This window comes from Accipiter gentilis, chromosome 5, assembly GCF_929443795.1.
Source record: "Accipiter gentilis chromosome 5, bAccGen1.1, whole genome shotgun sequence".
NCBI lineage: Eukaryota > Metazoa > Chordata > Aves > Accipitriformes > Accipitridae > Astur > Astur gentilis.
Window position 1 is genome coordinate 23,323,172 of NC_064884.1, and position 26,951 is coordinate 23,350,122.

Consider the following 26,951-nt stretch of genomic DNA (forward strand, 5'->3'; position numbering starts at 1 on the left):
CCTGCTTCAGACTGAGGGCTTGATCTTTGAGCCTCACTAGCATCAGAGATGTGGGGTTTTGCCATCCTGTGGAAACTCAGCTAAACTGGATGAACATAGAAGACTCAAAAACTGTACTACACACATGCTTTTTTTCACATTTGTTCAGGTGGTTAAATTATCTTGAGATGATCTGCAGCTCTCACACCTATCAGAAGGTACGTGCCTCCTTCCCACAGAAGGACAGAGCCAATGCCTAGGCCGGGACGTGATTACCCATTCAATTCCTTCTGCTAGTGCAGGGCTGGGAAGAAACATCACCAGAGATTTCCTCAGCATGTACTGCCAGGGAAAGGAGGAGGTAGGAAGCAGAATAGACTAGACTATTTTTCAGTTGGAAGTGACCTACAGTGATCATCTAGCCCAACTGCCTGAGCAATTCAGGGCTGGCCAAAAGTTAAAGCATGTTATTAAAGGTGTTGTCCAAATGCCTCCTAAACACTGACAGGGCTGAGGCATCAACCACCTCTCTAGGAAGACTGTTCCAGTGTTTGACCACCCTCTCTGTAAAGAAATGCTTCCTAATATCCAGCTGGAACCTCCCCTGGTGCAGCTTTGAACCATTCCCATGTGTCTTATCTCTGGATCCCATGGAGAAGAGATCAGCACCTCCCTCTCCATGTCCCCTCCTCAGGAAGCTGTAGAGAGCAATGAGGTCACCTCTCAGCCTCTTATCTCTAAATGAGACAAACCCAGAGACCTCAGCTGCTCCTCCTGAGCTGGAGCCTGTTCCCCAGAGACTGAGGCAGGATTTCAGTCCATCACATGAGCTTTGAATGTGGCCCCACCAGGAGCTGACCTTGCAGTGGAGAACCTCCAGCAGCCTTGTCCAGCTTCCACTGTTCCTCCCTCAGCTCCCTCCAAGTAATTCCACCAGTTCCTTAAGGACTTCCTCTTGGATGTCTCCAGGCTGCCTGTAGGCCAGCTCTGTTCCAATGGTGAAGCTGGGCAGGCAGAAGGATGCCCCCTTTACCCTGTCCAAGGGCATTGTGACTGCTGTGCTGCTGGGTGGTGGCACTGTGATATGGGGCTGATGGGGCCCCCTACAGCCCTGCCTGCCACCCCTCCACCTAGCATCCTTTGGAAGATGGCCTTTGGGGTGCCGGCCCTGAGACAGTCCCTTGTGCCCAGGAGGCCCAGGGGGCTGTCTCTGCCCTTGGTGGCCATGCACTGGGCTCAGTACGCTCTGCCACTCAGCTCCCAAGGACAAACCTAGTGTTGTCACTCTTCTCTCAGGCCACGGTAGAAACTAACTATGCAGCCCAGAGACCATCCTTATCAGCCATCCCCTCTCTGCACCAGAGCTTACATCTGTCTGCCATGCGGTGAGGAGGACCAGGGACTCGATCGGGCTGGACAGACCCTTTTCAGGAGGCATAAGTGGGGTGATTTTGGCAGCTGCAGTCTGGAGGAAAGCCAAAGTGTAACCAGAGCCGTAGGTTGGGATGGACAGTGCCATTAGACTTCCATGGAATGAACACAGGCTTTAAAAAAACAAGGGAGCAGAAATTACACTGGTGAGGTGTAAAGGTTGCTTTCAGACCTAGAACGCTTAGATCTGTGCCCAAAGCAGAGCAAGGCAAATGATGACTCTTCCAAACCATAAATATAGCCCATTACTGCTATCACTGTGACATCCCCTTTTCCCACTGAAACCAAGCTGCGCAGTTGGCTGTGTTTATACAGGATACAAAACTCACTTCAGCCACAGGGTAAAAGTTTGAGCTCATTTGTGACTAACCTTTCCAAGAGTTATTTGCCTACTTCAATTCGTGTGAAGATGTTCAGAACTTATGAAAACCCCGGCAAACCTCTTTTTCCTTCAGGATTTAGTATTTTGAGTATTGAAAGAGTAAGGAAGGTATTACTCTTGTCATTTTGTATGTTGGTGCCAAAATTGGTATGTACATTCAGACTACGTAAATAAGGTCATTTATACCATACATATTAATTTGGTTGTGGTGATGCCAGAGGTGAAAGAAAGGGGTTTGGTTCCTTCTACATGAACTTTGCACAGATGTAGAGAGCATCTTTCAGCTTCGAGATGACTTCACACATAAACATAACTTTCGGTGGTACCTGTTGAATCTGGACCAGCACTTTTAAAATGTGTCAAATTTAATGTCCTCCCTATTTTTCTTTTTCTAAAGAAAAGATGTCATACTTTAAACAGACCAGTTAAGTTTATTCAAACACTAGTTTACACATGTGAGCAGTCAGAAAATAAAGATTTGCAAATCAAAACTCAACTACAATTAAACATCTGTTCCATATCAAGGTCATTCAGACTTTTCTTAATTCAGGGGTAAAAACTGATCTTAATTGTACATTAAGCACACATATTTTTACTTTGTATTAGCAAAGTGTAGGTAACCACAGAACTTATGTCAACTCTCATAAATTTCAGTTGTTCATACGTGCATAAAATACAGCCAATGCTGGCATCCTTTAAATGCCTTTTGTTATAAATATTTAATTAGACCACTGACTGAATGCAGTAAACAAACCCAACAGGATCTTCATTTGCTTCTAACTAGTAATCATTATGCAGTTAGCACTTCTTTTTTGTTTAAATTGTGTTATCCTCTACTAAAACCAAGATTACATTTAGCTTAGATTTTCTGCTTAAGTCTTTATTGCAGATCCCAAATTTAATGACGAAATTTTCTCTCAACTACCTAAGAAACCACAAAACAAGAGGGGAAAAAAAAGCAAGTTGATTCCCCCATGAAAGCAAGAGACATATATAGATCACCCTAAAAGATTAATAACTTACACCTGCTCCCACAGATGTCAGTTACCAGGAAGGGAATAGGTCAAAATTATGTCATTTGCACTGTGCTAAAAAAATTAATTGCTTCTAGAAATTAAATCTCAAACATTTCAACAGTCTGCTCACTCAAGCTATTAAAACTCAACTGCCATTACATCTTAAATATTACACTATTGAATCATGAACCTAAGTTATTTTATCCTTTAATATGCTTCTGTCATTTCAAGTAAACACAAAGATACAGCCAGTCCTTCACAATTTTTGGCAAATACCACTCAATATCTTTCATCCTCACATACTTTGACAAGTCTCTCTGATACACTTACGTGTATTATCCCTACAAGTGAATTGAATTCTCTTTAAAGAAAGCAATAAAAGGTAACTGAAAGTTCCTAACAGTTCACAGCCTATGAAAGTTGTTTTAAGTCGTGCTCCCCCAGAACTATTCAAACAATATTTTCTTCATCTTTCCTCCTCTCCAGGCATTCATACATTACTCTAAAGAGTCTGAGGCTACATTGATGTTATCTCTGAGAATTACAATGGTTTTAAGGTTGAAATAAATTAATTGACTTAATGGCTTATGCTCTATGTATGCACATATTGTGTAAACATAACATCTTCTTTAGTATAATCCTTCCATAAAATATTATTTCATGATCTATTTCAGAAGTTTCCTAGAGATAAAGGGCTTTGGACTGTTTTACTTTAAAGCTAGAGAATGCAGAAAATCAATGTATCTTGTTAATATGGAACCTGGGGACTTAAGGAACTTTACACATTTTAGAATAAAAGCTAAAGGGCTTAAATATAACATTTCAGTGGAGGTTATTTTGCTTCATTATGAAACTTTCCTGGTTTCTAAAAACCAAAATAAAGCAAGTTTGAAGAGCGGCTGGTATCAAAGTTCATAACACTACTCCCACTTAAAGTTTTCAATTCCTCGGAGCAAGTAGCCAAGATACAGAGTAATCATTTACAGACCACAAAGACATATTTTATCAACTATCCAAGATACTTTCAGCTGGGATAGAGTTAATTGTCTTCCTAATAGCTGGTACAGGGCTATGCTTTGAATTCAGTGTGAGAGTAATATTGATAACACACTGATGTTTTCAGTTGTTGCTCAGTAGCGTTTAGACTAATGTCAAGGATTTTTCAGCTTCTCATGCCCAGCCAGGGCACAGGAAGTTGGCACAGGACACAGCCAGGGCACCTGACCCAAACTGGCCAACAGTGTATTCCATACCATGGGACGTCACATCTAGTATAGGAACTGGGAAGGGGGGGGGGGGGGGGGGGGCAGGGAATCGCCGCTCAGGGACTGGCTGGGTGTCGGTCGGCAGGTGGTGAGCAATTGCCCTGCGCATCATTTGTACATTCCAATCCTTTTATTACAGCTGTTGTCATTTTACTAGTGTTATCATTATTAGTTTCTTCTTTTCTGTTCTATTAAACCGTTCTTATCTCAACCCGCGGGTTTTGCTTCCTTTTCCCGATTTTCTCCCCCATCCCACTGCGGGGGGGGGGGGGAGCGAGCAGCTGCGTGGTGCTTAGTTGCTGGCTGGGGTTAAACCATGACAGATACCAATGCAGAGAGGCTGATGGTAGAATTGACTACAGTTCATTTCTGGGAAAAATCAAAGACCACAAAACATTGCAGTAATAATTTCAAATTACAATGAACTGAGGAATAGGTTTCACATGGTACAAGGCTTATCTTCACTATGCTGACAGGTCATGGACTTTACTGAGCAATAGTGGAGTACCCTTAGATGTATCTACACTGGCATTCAGACAAGCATATTTGATACTATATTCAAGACGACTATAAACCAGATCCTTCAAATTTGCATCTACAAAAGCAAAGTAATAGAAATACAAAGATAGATGAGAATAAAACTGGAAGAAATCATCACAAAAGAAGCTGAAATATCTGTTTAAACAGTTCTGTAGAAAAAGAATTATTGACTTAAAGTTCAAACTGGCAAGTTGACACCAGTCAGAAGACCTATTAAGGCAAAATAAAGAGTTCTAAATGCAAAAGAACAAACAGATCACTGTCTGAGGTGATAAATTAATTTACAAAGCAACCCTCAAAAAAGAGAAGTATCTGAGATATGGTTGATGTTTGGCTTCTGACACAAAGCACGTCAGGCATGCCCGGGGCAACTTGAAAGACATGCAAAAACAAGCCAGAAGAAATAATTCCATTGTCAAACAATAGTAGGTGGCTGCAGAAAGGAACTTGATTATCAATATACAAAACAAACAAACAGTAAAGAAACAAGAAGGGTGCAAATGTACCTGTATTCCTACAGCAACATTTGATGACAAATTCTGAACTACGAAAGAACAGCATCAAATTATAGTCATTTGCAAAGATGTCTTTATATCACAGTAAAAACCTGCTGATTCACAACGAGCACATGGGGGTTTTTTCTCCACAAACAAATTTATATAAGCTTACTATCTCAACATGTTAGATCTATTTTTTACTAACTGAGCATCATCCTATCAGCTTCTATTCTGAGGCACTCAACAAATGACACAACACATCAGAGAGAAGACATGCACAGGAATTAGCTTTCAGAAACATTTTGTCACAGAAACCAATTTTTGTTTACTGTGAAATATCTCTCAATGCATTCTGCATGTCACATTTAAATATACTATTTTTTTTTTCCAAAAAGTCCTTTGACTCAATATATGTTCTGACAAAATGTCTTGTTATGCAGAAGTTGCATCAATTTAACTAGATTTTAAATTGTAATAAATCCCAATTTTAATCATATAATACAGGCTAAGTTTGCACATATACCTAATCCATTCAAAATAAACTAAAACAATTGCAGTTAGAACAAAGTATACATCCATGCAATTTGTTTACTGATATAACTAAGTTTCTAATTGCATTGCAATTTGTACTGGTTTATCCTTTTTTTTTTTAATAGTACAAGATTCAGAGTTCCTTATAAATATTTGTTCCCCAAATTCAACTCCTTTCTGAAGACTCCGGGGGGGGGGGGGAAGGTTTACATTGGTATTTCACAATGCACTTGTTATACAGCATGATCAAACAAAATCCCAGAACATCTTCACAATTCTTGCTCAGCTACAAAACCAAACCAAAACAACAACAACAAAAAAAATAAAAATCAAAGAACAGAAGAGCTAGCAAGACACCACAATCTACTTCCTGTCCCTGTCTATTGGTTACTGTCACAGACATACTGCATTTTCCCCTCAGCAAAATGTATGCCTCTTATTCCAGCCCTTGAAAGTCAACCTGACTAATTGTGCTGGGGTGGGGGAGAAAGATTCTTGAGAAAAAAAGATTCATGTGAATCACCTACAGATAAACCTGTATTTTTTCCCAAAATTTAATGCAAAAGATGGCTTTGTCTTTTAATATTTAAGTGCAGAACTCTTAACCTAGAGCAGCTAAATCAGGCCATTCAAAAAAAAGTCAACTTCTTCATTAATCTGTTGATAGACTAACAGCCAGCTTTTTCTTCAGTGAAGAACTGTCAGCTTCTCAGAAACGATTACCTATGATTCTGTGTCCAAGCAGTGGCAACTACATGGAAATACCATTTTCTGCTGCATATAATTCAATATCCTGCACATAAAACAAGTTAAGAAGCACTCAAAGAAAAATAGCTTAGATGTGTGTCAGCCCACCACTCAGCGTCAAGCACTTCAATATCAAACACCATCTCTGAAGGAAAAACTTTTGCAATTCACCATTATTTATAGGTAATAGCCCAGAAAGTTGAAGAAGTAACACCAGCCACTTTAAGAAGCATGTGTTACCAGAGACATAAGGAAAGCTCACACAGCACACAACACAGCTGATCATGACGGAGCCCTTCAAGAGGCAACAGGCTGAAGACGGAACTTCCAAAGAGTTCCTAGGCTTCTTCATTACTCTCTGCAAGTGATGGTATCAAGAAAGTCTGTAACAGAAATCTTAAAAAAGGATGTGGAATGTACTCAGACCACTTCTGAGTCTCTAGTACCACAAAAAAAGAGGCTTGGAATAGTTTTGTGTGTAAACTGGACCTGGAGTTGGCAGCAAATTTATCTTCCATCCTCCCCCACTTATCACATCTATTATGTGCACTCTTCAGAGTGCCATGACTTCCTCTTCCAGACTCACCAGGTGCATAGAGAAGCAAGGAACTCAGGCACATGTGTAAAACAACAGAAGTAAGAACTCACTTATCTAACTTATAGTTATCTAACTATTAGTTTTGCAAGATCTTGAAGGACAGGTGAGCAGTATCGATCCAGTATTATGTTATAGTACACAAAAGGACTTGTACGCGATAAGCAATTAAACTACCAGGAAGCCTAATAAAATCCACAATCAAACAGTGTAGGGACTGACTGATGGACACTGGAAAATGAAACAGCACAAGAGAAAAAAAAGGCTTCAAGCAGAAGCCTGCACCACTGCATGACTCGTAATGTACGTGCTACATCAAAAATTGAACAATTTACATTAGACGAAAATGGGAATATTTTCAAGGAATCAGCCGGGTCTAGGAAATGCCATAACATCACCATTATTTTGTCCTTAGATGAATCTGAAAGATATATCTAGATGCAAATTTTAACCACTCTTCATAACTCAGATATTCAGTCTAGGCACCACAGCTCATCAGTTAGCTACATCATGCAAAATGTAACAACTACCTTCACAAGTGTAGTCCAGAACAAGTATTCTTCCCCCATTCCAAACAAATGGACAGTCCAGTGCAAAGTGTAAGACAGAAACATAAAGGAGGAGTTGACTTTAGTGAGGAAACCTATGACCTTTTATAACAAATATTAATTCTCCACATAACTACCAATGCATTGTGCTTCTAATACTCACTTAAAAGCCTAGTTGCTGTGGGTGTCATACTAGGTATGATCTTGCAAAACATGCTGAGTCCTATCATGTTGCTTGGTCACATCTTTAGCTTACTGAACCCATAAATGAAAATTATGATATTCTGAACTAGCAGCTTATATGGCCATAGAAACTTCTCATCACCTTATGGCCATCCCATATGACTCACAAAGAGAAATGACTATGACTGGAAGCAAAAAGTAGAAGAAGTGAAGCATCAGAAAGCCAAACAGACTTCACCAGCTGTTTAATTCACTGGATTCCTCTTTTTCACAGAAATTTACAAATAATTGAACCCAAGAACAGCTTAGAGCTCCTGTCCTGTGAAAGCAACTGCTGAAGAGCAGAGGGTTTTTTAGGATTGGGATGCAGCTTTGCAAAAGAACCAAGCCTCATTATTACAGCCTGCCTTTAGTGCTACTAGCTGGAAGAACTTTTGAAAATATCACCTACACAACCTTTGAGATACAAAGCTGAAGACTTCAGGTACTATCAACATGTTTTTTAAGTGTTTGCAAAGTTTATTGGATTACAAAATAGAAGTAAGCAAATTGTAATCTGTCTTACAACTGACTGGCTGGAAGTATGGTTTCTAAATATAAACTGTCCTACAAGGAGCACTGTCTTCGTTCCAAGGGGTCATGATATCCCAGAATTAAATAAATGAGCTTATTTCTGGGGTATCCATCAATCCAGCATGAAGTAGGAAGTTTCTAGTTAAAACCATTCCCAACCCTTCAGAAAGTGTCCCTGGAGAAGTCATGCAGTTTATAGTAGTCATGTTTGCATCTTCTACTGACAAAAGTGATTACAATTTAACTTTCTAATAGAGAACAGCCTCTCACACCTTTGTACTGAAGTGACTGGCATCTTGTGGGAGACAGTACCAGCCTGAAGTAATCTGCTGACAAGATCTACTTACTACCTCACTCAGATAAAAATTTTCATAATAAATCAAACCAAAGGTTATTTCACCAAAATAACATTTGGAATGCAACTTCTTTCTTCCTTTCATGCAATTACATGTTTCATAGTTTAATCTTGGTCTAAAATATTAAACAACTACTATGTGAGTTAGAACTTAGACACTGTGGTCAGACTGAAAGAGAGTGTATGTGTATATACACGCACATATATAGATTCAAAGGATATTAAAGCCATAAACCCCAAGAAGATATTTTTCCATTTAGCTCATAGTCCCTACTTCTGTTAGTGATTGTAAGTCAGATTTAACAGACAAATATACACAATATCTAACCCAGGGATTTACAGCTGTAAACAAGCAATCCATGCAGCCATAAAAATGTGGAACTAGAACATAACTTTAAATACAAATATGTATTTTATACCTGTAACAGAATTTTCATTTGAAGCAAACTTTTTTTAAACATTGGCTCTCCAGTGAGATAACTTTAAAAAAAAATTAACGAACAAGACAACTTTATTAGGACATGTGACACTACCTTCAGGAAAACCTTAATCTTTTGCAAAAAATTCAAGTTTGAGCTGTCAAACTATCACCATTGAAAGGATTTGGATATTGCATTTTATCTTACTTGCGAGTGTACCTCAGAGTGCATTTTTAAGGATAAAGTGATAAGGTCTTAAAGATGGAGATTTAAAATGAAACGTTAACTGGCTCCTAATGATAGCAATGTGAATGTAATATTTTAATGAGCTCACTAAATATACAAAAATGTATTTGTTAAATTGTCAGTGCAATGAAAGCGAATTTTCTTTTTCTCTATAGAAAAAGAGCTCTTTCTATAGAGACTTCATGCCTTACCTCTAGGTCACAGCTGTATTCCGTGCCATCCAGAAGCATCACTTTACACTGCACAGTTTTAATTTTCTTGGGAGACTTCTGAGGAATACTTTCTGTTTTAATTTCAGCTGTCTGAACTTCTTTTGTCTCCCTTTTTTCTTTTTCTGCTTGTTTTTCTTCCTTTTCCTTTGCAAGTTTCTCTACTTCCGTTTCTTTACCATCTTCTTTGGCAGGCTATATAAAATACAGTTAAACAATGATTGAAACTCAGGAAGGTGAATATTTTTCAACTTGTTCATTTTTTTTATAAGCTACTAATAAATGAAACATTGACCTTTCATTAAAGTTATACACATACTGGAAGCACAATAACCAGTGTAAGCATTCAGGTCTTCCTTTGGGGACCAGATATTCTTGCTCTCAAACCACAGAAGGTACATTTTTATTTATTTTTTTTTTTCCTTTCCTTGAAATGAGATAATTCTTTTAGTGTTTTATTGGAACTTTTTTCTTTTTCCTAACAGAAACTAATTTAAAAAGAAGCTCCAGGAATTATACAAAACTAAGAAACAGTGTTTATGAAAGTCAAGTTATACTGAATCACAGAGCAGTTGAGGTTGGATAGGACCTTTTGAGATCATCTCATCCAATGCCTCTAGGGCCATCTAGAGCAGTTTTCCCAGGACCATATCCAGCTGGGTTTTGTGTATTTTCACAGATGGAGACTCCACAACTTCCCTGGGCAACCTGTTCCAGTGTTAGACCCACCATCACAGTAAAAAAGATATTTTTGTGATTTGAGATGAAATTTCATGTTTTTAATTTGTGTCCATTGCCTTTTGTCATTTAACTGCATACCACTGAGAAGAGTCTGGCTCCTTTTCATTCTCTCCCTTCAGGTATTCATACAAATTGATAAGATTCCCCTTGACCCTTCCCTTCTCCAGGCTGAACAATACCAGCTCTCTCAGCCCCTCCTCATATGGAAGACTCTCTATGCCCTTAGCCATCTTCACCACCCTTGAATGCGAGGTTTGAGTGTTAAGAACTGACATGCAGCTTTTCAAAAAGCAAGACTCTGGAGTACTGCAGAAGGTGCCATTTGGCTTGGAAATCAGCACCAACATCCCAGAATGAATCAATAAGGACAGTGACCACAAGCATGGTTTCTAGGTAAAGGATAACAAAAATTGAGATAAGGAGTCAGAGATAATCCATTTGTTATTTGTTGTGGTTAAGTCAGCAAGGAGGTATTTCTGTGATGCAATGGCTTCAGAGACAAAGCTGACTTAAGAAGCTTCTCCTCTTATCCCTGCTCATTTCTACCACAATGATACAGTTCAATGTTCCTTTGAAGTATGCCAAAGAGTGAGTTTACACTAAAATTAGACATCTAGAATGACTAGAGTAAAAAATGGTCTGCCAGAGAGCAGGAACCTTTAAAACAAGCTATGCTACTTGTAACTATATCAACCCAACTGCACAAAAGGCCAGATAGTAGCTGTCATTTTTCCCCCAATATGATCCTAACAAGGTTTTACATGAATTACAGAAATCATGAATCAGGTCTCATTAAAATTACTCCAAAGCATCTATTAGCCTTTCCACAGGTACCTGTGTTTCAGCACTACTAACAGAGTGTTTTTCTTCTTTGTCGTCTGCTTTAGCATTATGATGATTTTCAGCCGCTGCTTCTTCTAAGCTCTTTTGTGGCTGAGCTATGCGGTCTGGTGCCTGGCATTCACTTTCTTCAACTACTTGTTGTTCCCCTGTGGTCCTTTTCTTGGTCTCATCTTTGGGCTCTGCCAAGGTGTATGATTTTTGTTTTTTAAGCCAGGGTGGGAGGAAACGAGAAATACCCTTGCTTTCAGGTGAAGCTTTCTCCTTCTTCTGGCTACTTGGACTACTTTGGCTAGTGGGTGCTGGGACAGAGGAAGAATCTTGAGCTTCTTCAGAGGGTGTTTCACTAGACTTTTGATTTTCTGGAGTCTCTGATGCTTCTTCAGGGTTGTCCTTGGCTTTGTCTGGTCCCAGCTGCTCAGAATCTTTCTTTACTTCAGTCTCTGAGCCAACTTCAGTTGTCATTGTCACAGCTTACACTAAAAGAAGCAACAATAAGAAGTTTTGTTATATAGCATCACTACTTTTACTGACTCTTACATTATTTTCCCTAATTTGTAGTAATAATCTACAAGAGTTTCTAAATTAAACTTATTTCTGTTAAAGAAATACTTCTTTTCAAATTCTCAGCTCAGAAGTAAAACCAGTAAGCTAAAACTTAGTGCTCTGCGGATAAAGATTTTCAAAAATACTATTCTAGAGAGATAGATCTACCAATAGTTTCCTCCTCCTTGATAAAAATTTAAGTATGCTCACTGAAATGCATTTGTTTTATTATAAGCTACTCCTAATGTTATCGGCCAAGATTATTTCATGAATAACTTCAGCTTTCTTTCTACTAGGCTCCTTGGTTGACCCAGAAGCTCAAATTTCAGAAGAGCATCCACCTTCTCTAGTTGAACTGGTATATACAACCCCCTTACTATTCAGTGACACTTATCAATATACCCCAAGTTTTATACAGAAAGTCCTTTTAAATCAAGAAAGAGTGCATGCTTCCAGTTGTTCCCTTTCACATTAAGAAAAGCCATTCTTGCCTTAAAAGAGACTCAGTTAGACCTTTCATCCTCCTTATCATCCAAACCTTTTCAGCAAAGAAGCAACCAGTAGGCTTACAGTTGACATTAGCAGGAGACACTGACTTTAGATGGGAAGTCACAGCTTTAGTATTTAAGTTTCAATTTATAGTTAAATCTGTTGCACTTGAAGTTAAGGGTTTACTTTCACAATTTCTTTATCTCAGTCCATGGTGAGCCAGTGGTGGGGATGGAAGAAAATGAAAGAGCTAGCTTACCAAAGAATAGGAAAAAAGGATGGTGAGCTCAATATTGAGTATAAAACAAATTAGAAATTGTAAGTCAGTGATACTGATTACTAATAACACTTGGAAGCATACTTTTTTTTTTTTTAAGTAAGATTGGGTTCTTAATCACGAGTTCATACCAACCAACATAAAATCATACATAACTCTTATACTCTCTCACCACTTCTGCCTGTTCTTCCTTCAGTAAATTAAAGACAAATCATAATACTATAACAACAGGATATGTGATAATAATCTTTAATCTCAACATTATTGGTACTTCTTGAAAAAATACTAACTAGAATAAACAAATTTTGTTAGCTGTGTGGCACTGGATTTTGCTGTGTTACTTTGAAAACATAATATAATTATTTTTTCTAATTTATTGAAGTGAGCCAACAAAAATAAACACACCAGGGTCCAGCAAAGTTTAAAATGGTTAGATTGCATTAGAAGTCACTGGTATTTATCTACAACCTTCTTAAAACAATAACTGATGGTCTGTTTGTCTGGCCTGAAGGTTAGCAGGTTAGTTATGATCACATTTATAACTTTAAAATATTGTGCCCTCTCAATTAAAATTGATTGCCATCAATGCCTGCCATTAGAGTCAGAATGCTATAGGTCCAGGACTCCTGCTGAACTCAACAGCTGCTGCCTCCACCCCTGCCCAAAAAAGAGTCAAGGAGAAGGTAATCTAGTTTCATCTTGATGCAGTTAACTTGCACAACACTTTAAACTGCACTTGAAGCCAACCAGAAACTAGTTTAGGTCACAAGGCTGCAGCAACATTTTGCCTCTGGGTTTCAAATCATGTTCACAAGTAGTCAGAAATGAAGTTAAACTACGCCATGCCCAAGAAGAAGAAGAAGAAGAAGGAAGGGAAAAAAAAAACAAACCAAAAAAACAGAAGCTAAAAGATGCTCAAATATACAAGAGAGAAGCCCTTCTGGCAAAAGAGATGGACAATAAATATTGAGCCAAAGGAAACAAACTTGACAGTTATCTTAGTAAGCAGCTTAGACATAGGAGCCTTGAACTATCTACAGGCAAATTCATATTAAGCAACTACCTTGAGACCACAAGTAAGTACATGTTGAGGGTGCCTTGTTACTTTAAACTTCACTATCTAAAACAAAGCATTCACCAATGGGGAAATTAAAGGAAAAGTTAGTACCTTTACTGCTATACTAGAAACTTCTGAATACATTTCAAGCTTAAATATTACAGTTATGCGGCCATTATTTTCACTTTTTATAGAACCCTTCAAGTTTTAAAACTACTACTAAAGATTGTTGTGATAGAGTATTAATATTTATGTAAGTATTATTTATCTCAGAGGTAATAGGCCTCCGAAAGGCAGGTTTCTATTTGATTAGCTGTTGACATTAAAGAACTTGCTATTTAAAGGCACATATTAGTATGCTAGTTTTAAAGCTACTACTAGTCAAATTACATTTTGCTATCATCTTCATACCTTACCCAGAATTGCTACTGTTCTTTCCTAATGGTAGGTATCAATCTTAATAAAAAGAATAATGTGAAAGTTTATTATCAAGATGAACAATATATAGAAAACCAAAATCAACTTTCCCTGAGAGAAAAATCCAAACTTTTGCTGATCAGAGAGTAGCAATCCACTCTGCTTAATAAAGTCAAAATGGAGGTTTCATTATTAACAGAGACGGTGGTGATTTTTTTCTCATGCATCTCTAAGAAAGAGTCAATATCTTCTCAGAAACTAGCTAAAAAATTTTAAAGAACTTGATAAACAAATCTTTAAAGAAGCTACAGGAAAAGGAAAATCACTGTATTTCATGCATGCTTCTTTTATTTTTTAAAATATACAGAAATGCATTCAATATATGCACACAAAAAAAGTCATGTTATACCATTCTCAAAATTAAGATCATATTCTGCTTATATAGTCAAACAGGAGACATCTCCAGAAAATTCCTTAGAACTGAGCAAAATAAATCACCCTGTAAACACGTTCCTGTGATATTGTTCTAACAATAAAAGGGACTGAGAATACCAAATTACACATCTTAACTCATTAAATTTAGACAGAATAGCAGTAGGTGGTACAAACTTGCTCAGTGTGAAGCAAGGAAGGTTCTGCATCTCCAAATGTCCAGGTTTTCATAATTGAAGTTACAGTTAAAAAGAGAACTTGGCTTTATACTGCAGAAAGAAGGGAAACTTGTTACAGCCCCTGTCTGAATAGGTCTGTCCACATTCATTGAATGCCTTCATTTGATGCAAGAGGCGATTTCTTTCAGGAGCTCAACTTCATATAAGCTTATAACTTCAGTGCTTTTCTGGGGGGAAAAAAAAAAAAAATAAAAGAGGAATAGAGAGGAAAAACCTACAAAACAAAACACACCTCTTCCCTAAGCCTGTGGATTTCTTTGTACTCCCAGTAGTCTCTGAATGAGCTGTTAAGGAAGATGGATGAATTTACTGACCAAGAGTGTAAGGGATAGTCTTCTCAAAATATCCACCTTCTCTACCACAAGCTTTATGTATTTCTTTTTTCTAGAGTTTCATTTTGGCACAATAATCAGGCATCCCTTGAAAAACAGAAAGTCAGGTTTATCTGCCCTTCCCTGCACTCCCTTCCCTTGTACTCACTAATGCTCTGTCAGATCCTCCAGTTTTGTGGTTCACAGGAAAAACAGAGGTAGTGAGGCACAAAACATTGGACTTTTGCAATCAGAGCCTACTGTTGCAAGTTGTAAAGTTTCTGATGACTTGACTACAGTCAAGCAGATCAAGTAACCAAGTTACCTGGAAATGCCTTTTTCCTGATCCCCTCCTGCACTGACAGGAAAGACCTTGCAAGATCCCACCTAGCCCTGTGTCTTAACAGCCAACAATGCGTTAGAAAGAAAATGGAAATAAGAAGCAGACAGCATTTGTCTCAGAAGTAAGATCAGGAAGAAATAAAATTAAGTTAAGTTGAAAATTTACAGCTCTAAACTTTAACTGCATTTTTTCTTCCCCTCCTGTCCCCAAGTAAACTCTCATTTGCTCTTACTATGTAACATAAGCACACTACACGTTTTTGCCCCTTCAGTTTTTTCAAGCTCTGTAACAGCTGCAGCAGGATAGGGGTTTCCTTATCTCACCTCCTTCATATTGCAAGGTAACATTAAATCCATATTTCATTTTGAAATGAGAAAGGAAAATAAGAGTAAGACTTGCACCAAGAGTGGACAACAGAGAATGAACCTTAGGGAGATGCTCAAATGGAAGGATTACCAAGCTCCGAGCAAAGAAAAAAAAAAATCTTCATAGATTTTGTAATTGGCATTATACTACGAGTGATAACATCTTTATCTTTTGTAATCCTCCTGAAAACCTGGCTCATGCAGATTGAATGTCTACCCAAACTCCAAAGACCAAGGTGGGAGGGCAAAAAGCATTGGAAACCACCTCACAATTTCTGAAAAAGGAATTAAGTTTGTTAAAACAGGTCCCACTTTTATGGGGAGCAGACATCCTGCCCTAATCTTAACTCTGCCAACTTCCCCAAGCAAGAGTGCTGGCCAGGAAGCAACTGAAGATAACAGGTATTCTCTCCCTTCTCCATTCATCCCTTCTTCTCCCTTTTTATTCCACTGAGGAGAAATTAATGCTGGCCAGAATTCACACCTGAAAGCAGGGCAGAACACTATATTCTTTCCTTACCACTGTATTTCCTCTCAAATATACAGATTTGTCAGTTGGCTGATACCTTTCTTCCAGCTGCTAGCATAAATTCTTGAAATGTAGTTGTCTGACCAGAAGGATTCCTGCCACCATAGATAAACCAGAAGACATATCGAGTATAACATGAATTTTATTAAAAATAAAAAAGTGGCTCAAAGATCACAGACAACATTGAACTAAAAAACTAAAACTCCTGAAAGTTTCCTTTCACTATAGTTGATAATCTGCATCTTAATTCACTGTTTCCATTATGGTATTTCTTATTCAACAGCACAGATGAACAAATCCAAATCCTTTTTCCATGCATCTCTGGATCTCATTTTACTCATTTTTCTGAGTATATAAAAGTAGGAAACAGTAGTCCTAAACTTGTTTTTTCTTTTTCAGGTTGTCACTGAAATTCATAGCAAACTCAAGAAATCAAAATTGCTTTGATATTATATCTCCACCAGTCTACAAGGATTCGCATAGAAACCATCATGTTGTAGAAGAAAAAAAAAATATTCATCCTACTTCCATTGAAATAAATTACAAGTCAGTGCACTAAAAGCCACATGGGTGTCTGCGCAAGTCATGCAATTTTCTGGATCACTATATTATTAATAATTCCTTTTTAAAATAATTACCTTTATAAAAATTAACTAATTGCACACTTGCATTTCCAAATACTGAAGCTCACATGGGGTGCACATAAGAGAACAAAAAGAGAGCAAAGAAAATTTCTAATGCCTGAAAAGTGTACACAAAAACCTGAAACAAGGTCGTATGTATTTCAACTGCTTATTTGGGGGGGAGGGTTGTTTTGTTTTAATGAAAGTTTTATTTCTTGTCATATTACTGATTTGAAGCACAATAGAAGACTGCTCTGTATTTCACAGTTGGTTAGGACAGGTCATTTAGGAACAACATGATTGCTGGTTTCAACACATAAAATTTGTTGACATAAAAGCACTAAAATCCTAGCTGGAATAGTCATTCAAATTTTACAGAGAGTAAAAGGGTTTGGTTTAACCAGTAGGTAATACCTGAGCAACTTCGTAATATACCCAGAAGACTTTTCAACAGCATAAATCAATTATTTTCTGTGGAGTACAATAATTTATACTCTAAATCAGGCTGAAAGTACTAACTTTCTCTTACAATTTCTGTTATTTAAAACTTGTATTTTATGATGCATGTAAACATGAAAACTCATGGCATCACATGGTTCTCTGCAGCACACCACTGTGCTGCATCATTTTGCTGAAGGTGCCAGTATAACCTGCACACATTCTATTAGGAGACAAAGCAAAATGTAAATCCAATTTTACCTTTTAGTCATTATTTAGGTGGATTACTACAATTACAAAGACACGGAGCTCTCTGAATGCAAAGGAATAAATTAACAACTAAAGAATACAGTCTTCAACTTTGAGATCCTTAAGGAAGAAAAAAATCCCTAAAACTGGCTTAGTTAACTATCAATCCACAACATTGACATTGTACAGCTTCCAATAAAATACCGATCTGCAGTCAAACACCAACTCAAAAAAGCCCCAGTTCTCCCATAGGAACTTGCATCTGTCTAAGTATTTATACATACACAGGACTGTATATACATACAAACAGACATACTTTGACTACTGAATCTAATAATTTGGATTAAGTTCATTTTTAAGCACATTCCTGAAAAAAATAGATGAGACTAAAGTCAAAGATCAACAGTTTAGCAAACTACTGAACATGTTTTAAAAAGTTACAACAGAGAACACAGAGGAAAACGTTTTGCATGTACAAAATCTAATCAGCTATTTTCAAATTAAGATGACCTCTAGTAACTGAACCCAAACCTAAGTATTTACACACTGAAGTACTGTTTCCGTTTGCTCCTTCCCTGTTGATCCCTGTGCACAAAAATCAAGGTTAACTGCAGAGCCTGAAGAGACAGGCTGCAGACTCTGCTTTTTAGTGAGTCTCAGCAGTAGCCACAGGGCAGAAGCGTGTCAGAGTCCATCAGTTTCCCACGCTGTGACAAGACCACCGGAGCTAGGGCATGAACTGATCTCATGCTGTCACGGTTCTTCTTTGTAGGCTTAGAAGGTGATGCATTGATAAACAGACTACCAAGAACAATCCTATGCCACATACAGCCAAAAACAACCCCCAAAATATTTTTTTAAAGCTTTACAGTTCATGGAGGAGCCTTATGCAGTAATCCAGGTTACTAGACAGCTAAAGGTGTGTTATGATTCACACTTTTGCCATCGTAATAATATCTCCTGCTACAAATATTTATCCCAAACATAAGCCAACTAAAAATCACCTTTTCTCCTTACAATTCTGCTCTAAGTGTCTCCTAAACTGGGAGCTTATCTGCAAGGAGATAACCAGGTGAGCTGTCATTGCCAGTCTGTACATTGGTCAGCAGATGGTGCCATAATAGTTCTAAAAATCAGTAGCACATTTCAAAGCTCAAACTTTAAAAGAGCAAAAATATTCCAAGTGTAATTCCCGAATTATGACAAGTAATTGAATGTTTTCATAGAAGTATTAACATAACATATTTTAATAAATATAACTTGAGAGCCAGATGGTGAATTACTACTACATGACAATAAAAATTAGTTACATGTATACGTGAACACGTGTGTGTCTGTATACACACATACTCACGTAGCATCTAAGCTTATCTCCAAGAGCAGAACTGGCACAAAATGGTATCTTCGCAAAGGATCTCATTTCTATCAAATCCAGTTTCCAGAAAATTCCAGGCATGACATGGTGGCCAGCAGCCCCAGACAGAATTAATGGCAACTATACTCATAAGTATCCTTTTACCTAGATAGTGAAGTCACTATTCAAAGTAACAGGTATTTTGTTAGCCTTCTTGTTTACATCCATACCATCATACAGCTGAATATTTGCAAGCGTACAATGTTTGCCCCCTGAATACAGTAGCCTACCTGCATTACTAGGAAAACATTTTTGTACTTACATAAATACTGAAATATCATTAAGTCTCTAGAACCAATTTCTGTAGTGCTAGAAAATTATTGAAGATGTGTCATCATTCCTTGCAATACAATGAATACGCAGGACTCGCCAGAAAAGCACTGACAAGTCCCTACATAGAATGGTGTGAACTTAAAAGATACTGCTGAAACAATCATATGAGACAAGTACTAGAGTAATTCTGAAGATCACTGTGAAGACCAAAAAAAAAAAAAAAAAATCGATATAGACAGCAAATGAATGAAATGAGACAGAGAAAGCTGTTTCTGTCTAAAATTGTAAAGTGAGTATCTGCAGTCCAAATAGTTTTATTGTGAAAATCTTCTATTATGCTGACACATTTCTGTAAAGCAACTCTAGGGAATTTACCTCAACTCTTTGTAAAGTCAAAACAGAATCGAGGAACATTATTATTTCTCAAAATCTTTTGCCCTTTAAAGCAGCACAACAACACATATCTATTCCCTATCACTCAAGTGCTCCCAACTTTTCATAAAACACCTGCTGCAGGCCATCTCTATTTTGCCTGGTGAATAACTTGGTTAATGTAATCCATATACAACTTAAAACAATTAGTTTTAAAGGATAATTCAGTTGAAGGGATACAACTCTCCAGAAAGGAAAGATAGTACTGAGAAACATGAAAACAAGTGAGAATTCTTTAAACACTATTTTATTAAAATTTGTCTCCTGACACTAGGTAGCAGCCTAAAAATTCATAATAAAACATAGAAAATAATATTAGAATGTGCTGTTTCCCAAACTAAATGAAATGCATAGAGAACTGCATCATCTATGTAACAGCACCCATACAACATATAAAGCTCATCATAAAAATAACAACCCCAAAACTTTCAACAAAATCAGTACATAAATACCTTTCAAGTGCTACACGTAGCCCAGTGGCAATGCCCACATCAAAATTTCTTTGATGTTACATTTAAGAAAGTATACATCTTGCAGCTTTCAGTGCTATCTATACCATACCCAGGGATAACAGGAAACTGTTCCTCTTCTACTTTTAAAGCTACAAATACTCTGATATATCAAGGCAAAAAAATAAATCTCAAAAAGCAACTTAATTCAAATCAAGAAATCTCTCTTTGCCAGAGTACATATGTGCATATATAATCTGTTTATCAAGCTAGTTTTGTGCTGTTCCCCAGCACCGAAAAAATGTTGTAAGCTGATGAGATTCCAACAGTCTTTTTGAAAAGCAGTACTGAACAAGAATGACCCCACCCAAGCCCTGACACTGCTAGAGAAGGACATGCTCAGTGGAAAACTGGGATTTAGTTCCAAGTTCATTCCAGCAGCCAGAAAATGAACATGGGTCAAGAGACAGCTCTGTTTTCCTGTTATCTGTCCAACAAACTAACACCACAGTTTTAGAAAAATCTCTGCCCTGTCTTTAAAAATCAACATTGCAAGTTTACAGTGGGTTTTGACTGTTCACATTAAACCCTCATGATAACCACAATTTTAGAGATTAAAAAAAGCAGTGAGCATTCATTTGTTCTGAGCAATGTTGTCCCTCCAATCTCCATTCCCTTCCCTTCACCCCATCCCACCTCACCAAATGGTTGTTTCTATAACAGTGCCATAATTCCACTGAAGCACAGGCAAATATTTCATTTTTTCCAATTCTTCTTAAGGGGGGGGAGGGGAGGGGATCTATTTGGGTTCTGAAAATTATTTAGCTTGTTCTGATTTGGAGGTGATTGATTTCTAGATATACAACAAGTTTTTCATTTCTAACTTTCATTCTTTCTATTTATAATGTATTGTCAATATTAAAAACAGTTTCTTTTTATACTTGCAACATTAAGTTTACTCTTGCATAAAGTATGCTTCCAAGGCACTTAGAATAACATGGTTAATCAAAGCACTTTCCAACTCTGGTTGAAAAATAATGTACTAGCACCTGAGAATTTTTTTTACTGCAAACTGAGAGGCCCCAGTGTAATAAAGCTTCTGAACACTAGAATCCCAGACGCTCATCATTGTTTTGACAAGTATGCATTTCCTCTTCAGTGGAAGTCATATAGAGAATTATTACCATCTCGCATATTTAGGAAATGTACAACAGCATGCAAAAGAGGGAAATGACCACAATACCAGGATTCAAGGTCAGGAAAAAGAAATGAGAAGCAGCTCATCTGTGCTTTTGGTAGAACTAGTGACAGACCCCTACAAGAAGCACACATTTGCAAATAATTTTCATAAGCAGGTAACTTTATTTCATCAGTATGTGGAGGCTAAATGTCATACGGATGCAGACACTACTGAGATCCCATTCAAAATGCCTGTTAGCTTTTTATTTCAGCTAATCCAACTTAGGAACAATGGCCAGAAACCAACTGACAAATGCATTAAGACAGTTTGCTCTGTCATGTACAAGAATAGAGTTCAATAGACAAACGTTGTTTACAAAGCTTCAGGGTGTAAACATAGCCACAGAAGTGCCTTTTTTGGCAGCCACACCAGTTCAGTATTTCAACTTTAAAGTGCACTTCATTTTTGCTACTGTCAAATATAAGCACTAGAGAGAGAACTCCAGCTTTGGCAACCAGTTTAACAATACTGGTTGGTGTCTGCACATTACTGAGGGAGACAAAAACTTGGGAAAAGTGACATTAAAATTATAAATTATTTTATATAGGTGCCAGGTGTAGAATCTTCACCTGCTACTATTTTTTAATGTCAATTTTCCTGAACGAGGATGCAAGTTGAAACACAAAAATTGATACTGCCACCACTTCCTACCAATACTGAAGTCCATTTCAAATACTTGTTTAAAAGGCATCCCTAGCAATTAATCTTAAACAAGCTTAATCCAAGTGCCAAATAATTGCAACATTTCAAACTATACGGTGAATTATTTCTGGATTTCTGCAGGTAAGTTGCAGCTGTCTCTTTGCTGGGTATGTTGCTACCAGTATGTGAATCAGCTGTTGAAGGACCTGCTAAGATCTTGACACACATGCAAGTAAACAAACCCAGGCTACTAATTGTATAGCATATTTTATAAAAAAAACAAACAAATTAATAATAGAATAGTTACAAACATGATAATTCACAAGTGCTGCTGCAATGAGTAAATGCTATTCCATATTCTCTGCCAGCTATCCCACATTCCCTGCCAGCTATCCCACATTCCCCAAATGTCAGAGGTTAGCCACCCAAGATGTCTTGTGTTGGCGTTTTAATTTTTATGTTTGCAACTAGCACAAGCTAGCAGAGTCTTTCATGTGCTACTGGAACAGAAGTATTCCCTTGAAAGAGCAGAACCAATTTGCTTAGCGGTGTCCCCCCTCCTGCCCCAAATAATTGTAATGCACCTAAAATGATATATGTAAAGCAGAACACTGCAAACATTTTCCTACATACTTATGTTTACTAGCATATGTAATGAACTATTGAAACTACAGATAATACTGCTCTTCAGAAAAGTACGAATCTACTGCTCTTGTGGGAGCACAACATTGCCAATCACAAGCAATAAAAAGCAGTGAAGAAGAGATGCCTCTTAGCTGAGCAAATAAAACTGGCAGCCAAATCTTCATTGCTCCCATAGGCTTTTCTGAATGCTGGTATTTGATTAGAAGACTGAAAACACCAGCAACTTTTACAAAGTTTCCCACTTTTCGTGGCAATGGCTTCACCACCAACATTTCGACCACTGCAATATCTCTGGGCTAGATTAAGTGAAATGATGCCCTAGAGGTCAGAAACAAGGCTAATAATACTAAAAGGGAAAAAAAGCGAAAGATAATTTTATGCCAATAATGCTGGTTCTGTGCCTGGACTTCAGCACTTAACATGCTTATTAGTCATCTAAGTGCTTTAGCCGTTTCGTGCTTTTTGGAAGGACATTCCCAGCATGAAAGATCGTAATATAAAACAGATAACAGGATATGCATGAAAGTCCCAAGGGACTAACTATTTAAACAAAGTTTTCTTTGGAGAGTTAGGGAAAGACGACAGATAAGAAAGATTTAAAAGAATAATTCATTTGTCAACACAAAGAACAAGGTGGGGAGGACTATTTAGAACTGTCCTGTAGAGAAGGAAAAAAACCCCGTGACTTGCCAAACCACGACTGCAATGACATTCTTGTATAAATATACATCACAAACTGCAGTTTACCAAAGCAGCCTCACCCATTGCAGAAAAGCTTTTTAATGACCACATACAAATGGCAATGGGGTGTTATTACAGTAAGCTTTCAGTCCAAATTAAGTAGAGGCTTTGTTCTGCCTTCTTAGGTCACATTTTCAGTTCTTATTCTATATATCCAGAGAAGTTTCAAAGCTTTGAAACAGTCCTAGGCAAACACAAATCCAAGTTGACAGCAATTTATCATCTAACAGTTTTACTACACAAACACACATAGCACAATATTATGAACTCCACGTCAAAAAGACTTGTTTGAATGAAACTCCTAATCTGCATCAGTTTGGGCTCATCAGTTTAGGTACTTACTGAAAAAATGCTCAAAAGCATATTTACCCTGCTGTTCTCTATGGGTACACTTCTCTTGCATTTAATCTTATATCCAAGACCATGTTCAAGCATGGATTTCCCCTATTCTATCTAAATTTTTCTTAACCGTAAAGTACTTTGAAATATAAAGCAATGAGAAAGGGAAATTGGTATAAGCACATAAACAGACCAAACTAATTTCAAATTTTTCTTGAACATAGTATACTGATTAACAACTGTTCTTTTTTTTTTTTGCAAGAGCATATTCCTGTGTGGAAGCTATACAAAGCACATACTAACAAAAAGGATAAGAGACTCGGACTCTTGTTTAAAATTACATCATGTTCTCTCAGAAATCAAGATCACTTGAACAATAGTTTCCAAAGTGAGATGTCAGAGACAAAGAACTGGAGCTCTGGTCCAAATGAAGTCTGGGATGTGCTAGTCCAAGAAGTCTGTCTAAACATAGGGGCTTCAGCAAATAAAGACTGAAAAGTTCTAACACTTAGAAAATGTGTACATCTCTGTGTCTGTGTTAAGATGGGAGAAACACATCCATATGATAGACTTGAGTTTTGGGAAACAGTATGAACACGCATATTAATGTTTAAAAAAAAATCAGTAACAACTGTGGATACAGAAACACGGTAAAAGGGTAGGACTGATATTGTAGCTCTCAATTATCTCTTTCTTTTATCGTGAACAAAAAACTTCGGAAAAAAACAAGCTAACAGTAAAAGATACCACTGGAGAAAAAGTCAGGAGTAAAAAATGGGGTGGGGGAGGGAAGGAGAAAACAGGAAACAGACACTGAAGACAAAACAGGAAAAAAGGTCATGATTTGTGTAATAGCCAAAAAAATGCAGTGAGGCCAGAGAGGGGGGCAGGGTGGGAAGACACCAGAATCCTGGTATGGGCTAAGTTACATTGTAGAGGCTACTGGACAGACCACAAGATCTCCAAGTGTTGGTCCTTCAAGTGCTAAGTCACAGGAGATCCAGCAACTGCCATTTCACCCTCACATATAAAATCCTGCCCAGTAAAGTCATTTAGCTACAAAAGAATTTGTGTAAGAAAGGGCAAATGCACACCTATAGGACTGGGAAACGTAAACCCCTTAAATCTGCTGCCCTTATGCTATACTGTTTCCACAGAAGAATTTCTTTTCAAGAGTCTAAAATCTCTTTCCTATGCAATCAAATGCCTCACACGAGGCAATACTTTAAGACTTTTCCAGTAGCTTCTTCATTTTTGTACATTAATTTCATGAAAAGTTTCAAGACATGTTCCTCTATTCCAAGATATAAAACAGTGTGCTCCTCCCTTTGCACTTATAATTACGTATTTATTTTTTAAACTGCAAATGCTTTCCTTTGGATTGTCTAATGGATTAAGTGAAAAGTTGTACTTCCTGGAAAAACTGGGTTACTTTATCCCCAAATCCCTAAAATGACACAATTCTGATTAGTTCACTTCTGTTTTTCAGGCATATCTACACATCCTTAAGTGTTTCGATTCCATTCAATACCAAGATTTGAGGCATAATATTTCAACAATTTAACTACATCTTTGGCTCACCAGTTCCTACATAGTAAGCTTCTTTCTGGTTTTAAAACACATCACGAATTATATCCCCTTTACCTTTTGTTGAAGAGCTCAAAGATCAAATACCTGTCTAAAATATCTATCTGAAGACATGTTTTGTGGTAGTTATAAGATTGGCTAATCTATAAAAATATTACTGGTTTTGGCAAAAAATAATTTTACAGATAGAGAAACTTGGGCACTATGAGGAGAAAGTGACTTGCAAGACACACTCACTAGGACAGCAGTAAAACCAAAGCAAAAAAAGGTCTCGAGGCCTCCTCTCTTACATACAGACATCATAGTCTTTCATTTATTTTCAGCTGAAACACGGATGTCACTTCTCCCCAAAAAATAGAAGGGTGACAGCCCAAAGGAGAAGTTTAGTTTTGCTTAGACAATAGCAATACTTCCAAACTTCATATAGAAAAGAGAAAGTGGAGACAAATCTTTTTAATCCGTTTACATTATTAGATCCTCTAGATCCACACAAAAATTGTACTACATTTGGAGTGTGGTTACTGGGTTCTGTGGGAGTTACGAAACCTACAAAAAGTAAAGTTGAAATAAGCTTTTTTGTTTTAAAATTATAACCTGGAACAGAAGTATTCCCAGCTCAGATTCCACCAAAATAACTATTATACAAGCTAAAAGTTTGTTCTCATCAAGTGATAAAACATTTTCCTGTTGAACAATCCAAGCTAATTCATGTTTGTATGACATCACTAAAAATCTGAGGTCAAATTAGAGTCTGGAGGAGGCAGACACCACTAATTATACATTCCAGTTCAACAGAATTGGAATTCACCACAGTTATGCACAAATGAACCAAATTCTCCTCTGTATCAGGTGAAGAATTTTGTGTTGGCAGATTCCTTTTGAGGTACTGATGTCATCAAGTGATTCCCTGCAACTTCATTAATCACTATGACCACATTTACACGGAAACAATTCAATACTTGAAGCAAAACGAGTACGCGGTCTTTTTTCTGCAAAGAAAAATTGCGGCATTTCTCATGCATTTCTTATGCCAATTAAAACAAAGTTTCATTGTCTTCTTTAATAAAGGAGAATGGATTTTAGACTGCACACATCTACAAAATATACTGCAACACTTGAGATAAAAATTGTAAAGATTAAAGTAAGCTTACTGGAAAAAGGAAACAGAAATGAAACTGAAGGCATTTCTTTTAAGAAGTACAGATAATTAATATAGCATGCTTGGTGTGACTTCCAAATAAGAGTTTCAAATTGTTGAAAAGACAAAACAATTTTTCATCCCACAAAGCTTATATGAGCCAAAACATTGTACCATACTTCACATAAAATGTGAAGTATGCTAAGCTACCCAAAGAGATTTCAAAAAAGTTGATAAGTGATTTACATAATTCTTATTCTGAAAATGTATTACCAGCTTGTGTTACCCCATGCTAAGATGCACAGATAAGCCTTTTAAATATATATAGAGAGAGCCATATGACAGATACATTTAGATGGAAATGGCAAAAAAAGAATTGTGTTAGAACACAATGTTCCATAATCCTGTAATGGGAAACAGAGTCCCTAAAATTCCCAAGACATAGCAACAAGGATGTTTTAAGCTGCGATGTGTGAGCTTCATCATCTGCAACACACAGACACCTTTCTCACTCCCTATTAGTTTAATGTATAAACATCTTTCATCCTCTTTTCTTCTCCCTCCCCTCTTGTACCTTCACTTAATCTTATTTGCTTTTTTTAGAATCTTCCTGTTTATCAATTAAGTCCTATGCCTTCC

The 26,951-nt window shown here is 37.3% G+C and overlaps 1 protein-coding gene across 28 annotated transcripts in view; it reads right to left on the reverse strand.

Annotated features, from left to right (window-relative positions):
- EPB41L2 (erythrocyte membrane protein band 4.1 like 2) overlaps positions 1 to 26,951 on the reverse strand; it is a 122,137-nt gene that overhangs the window by 61,587 nt on the left and 33,599 nt on the right. For 25 of the 28 annotated variants that reach the window (XM_049801455.1, XM_049801453.1, XM_049801450.1 and 22 more), the window contains 2 exons: positions 11,092 to 11,576; positions 9,499 to 9,711 (listed from right to left, as the gene is read on the reverse strand). In XM_049801455.1, the coding sequence (XP_049657412.1) occupies positions 9,499 to 9,711; positions 11,092 to 11,562 (684 nt within the window). In that variant the 5' untranslated portion in view covers positions 11,563 to 11,576. Of the gene's footprint in view, positions 1 to 9,498; positions 9,712 to 11,091; positions 11,577 to 13,877; positions 13,897 to 19,983; positions 20,215 to 26,951 lie in introns of those variants that run through there. The other 3 variants (XM_049801438.1, XM_049801440.1, XM_049801449.1) reach the window with 3 other exon arrangements.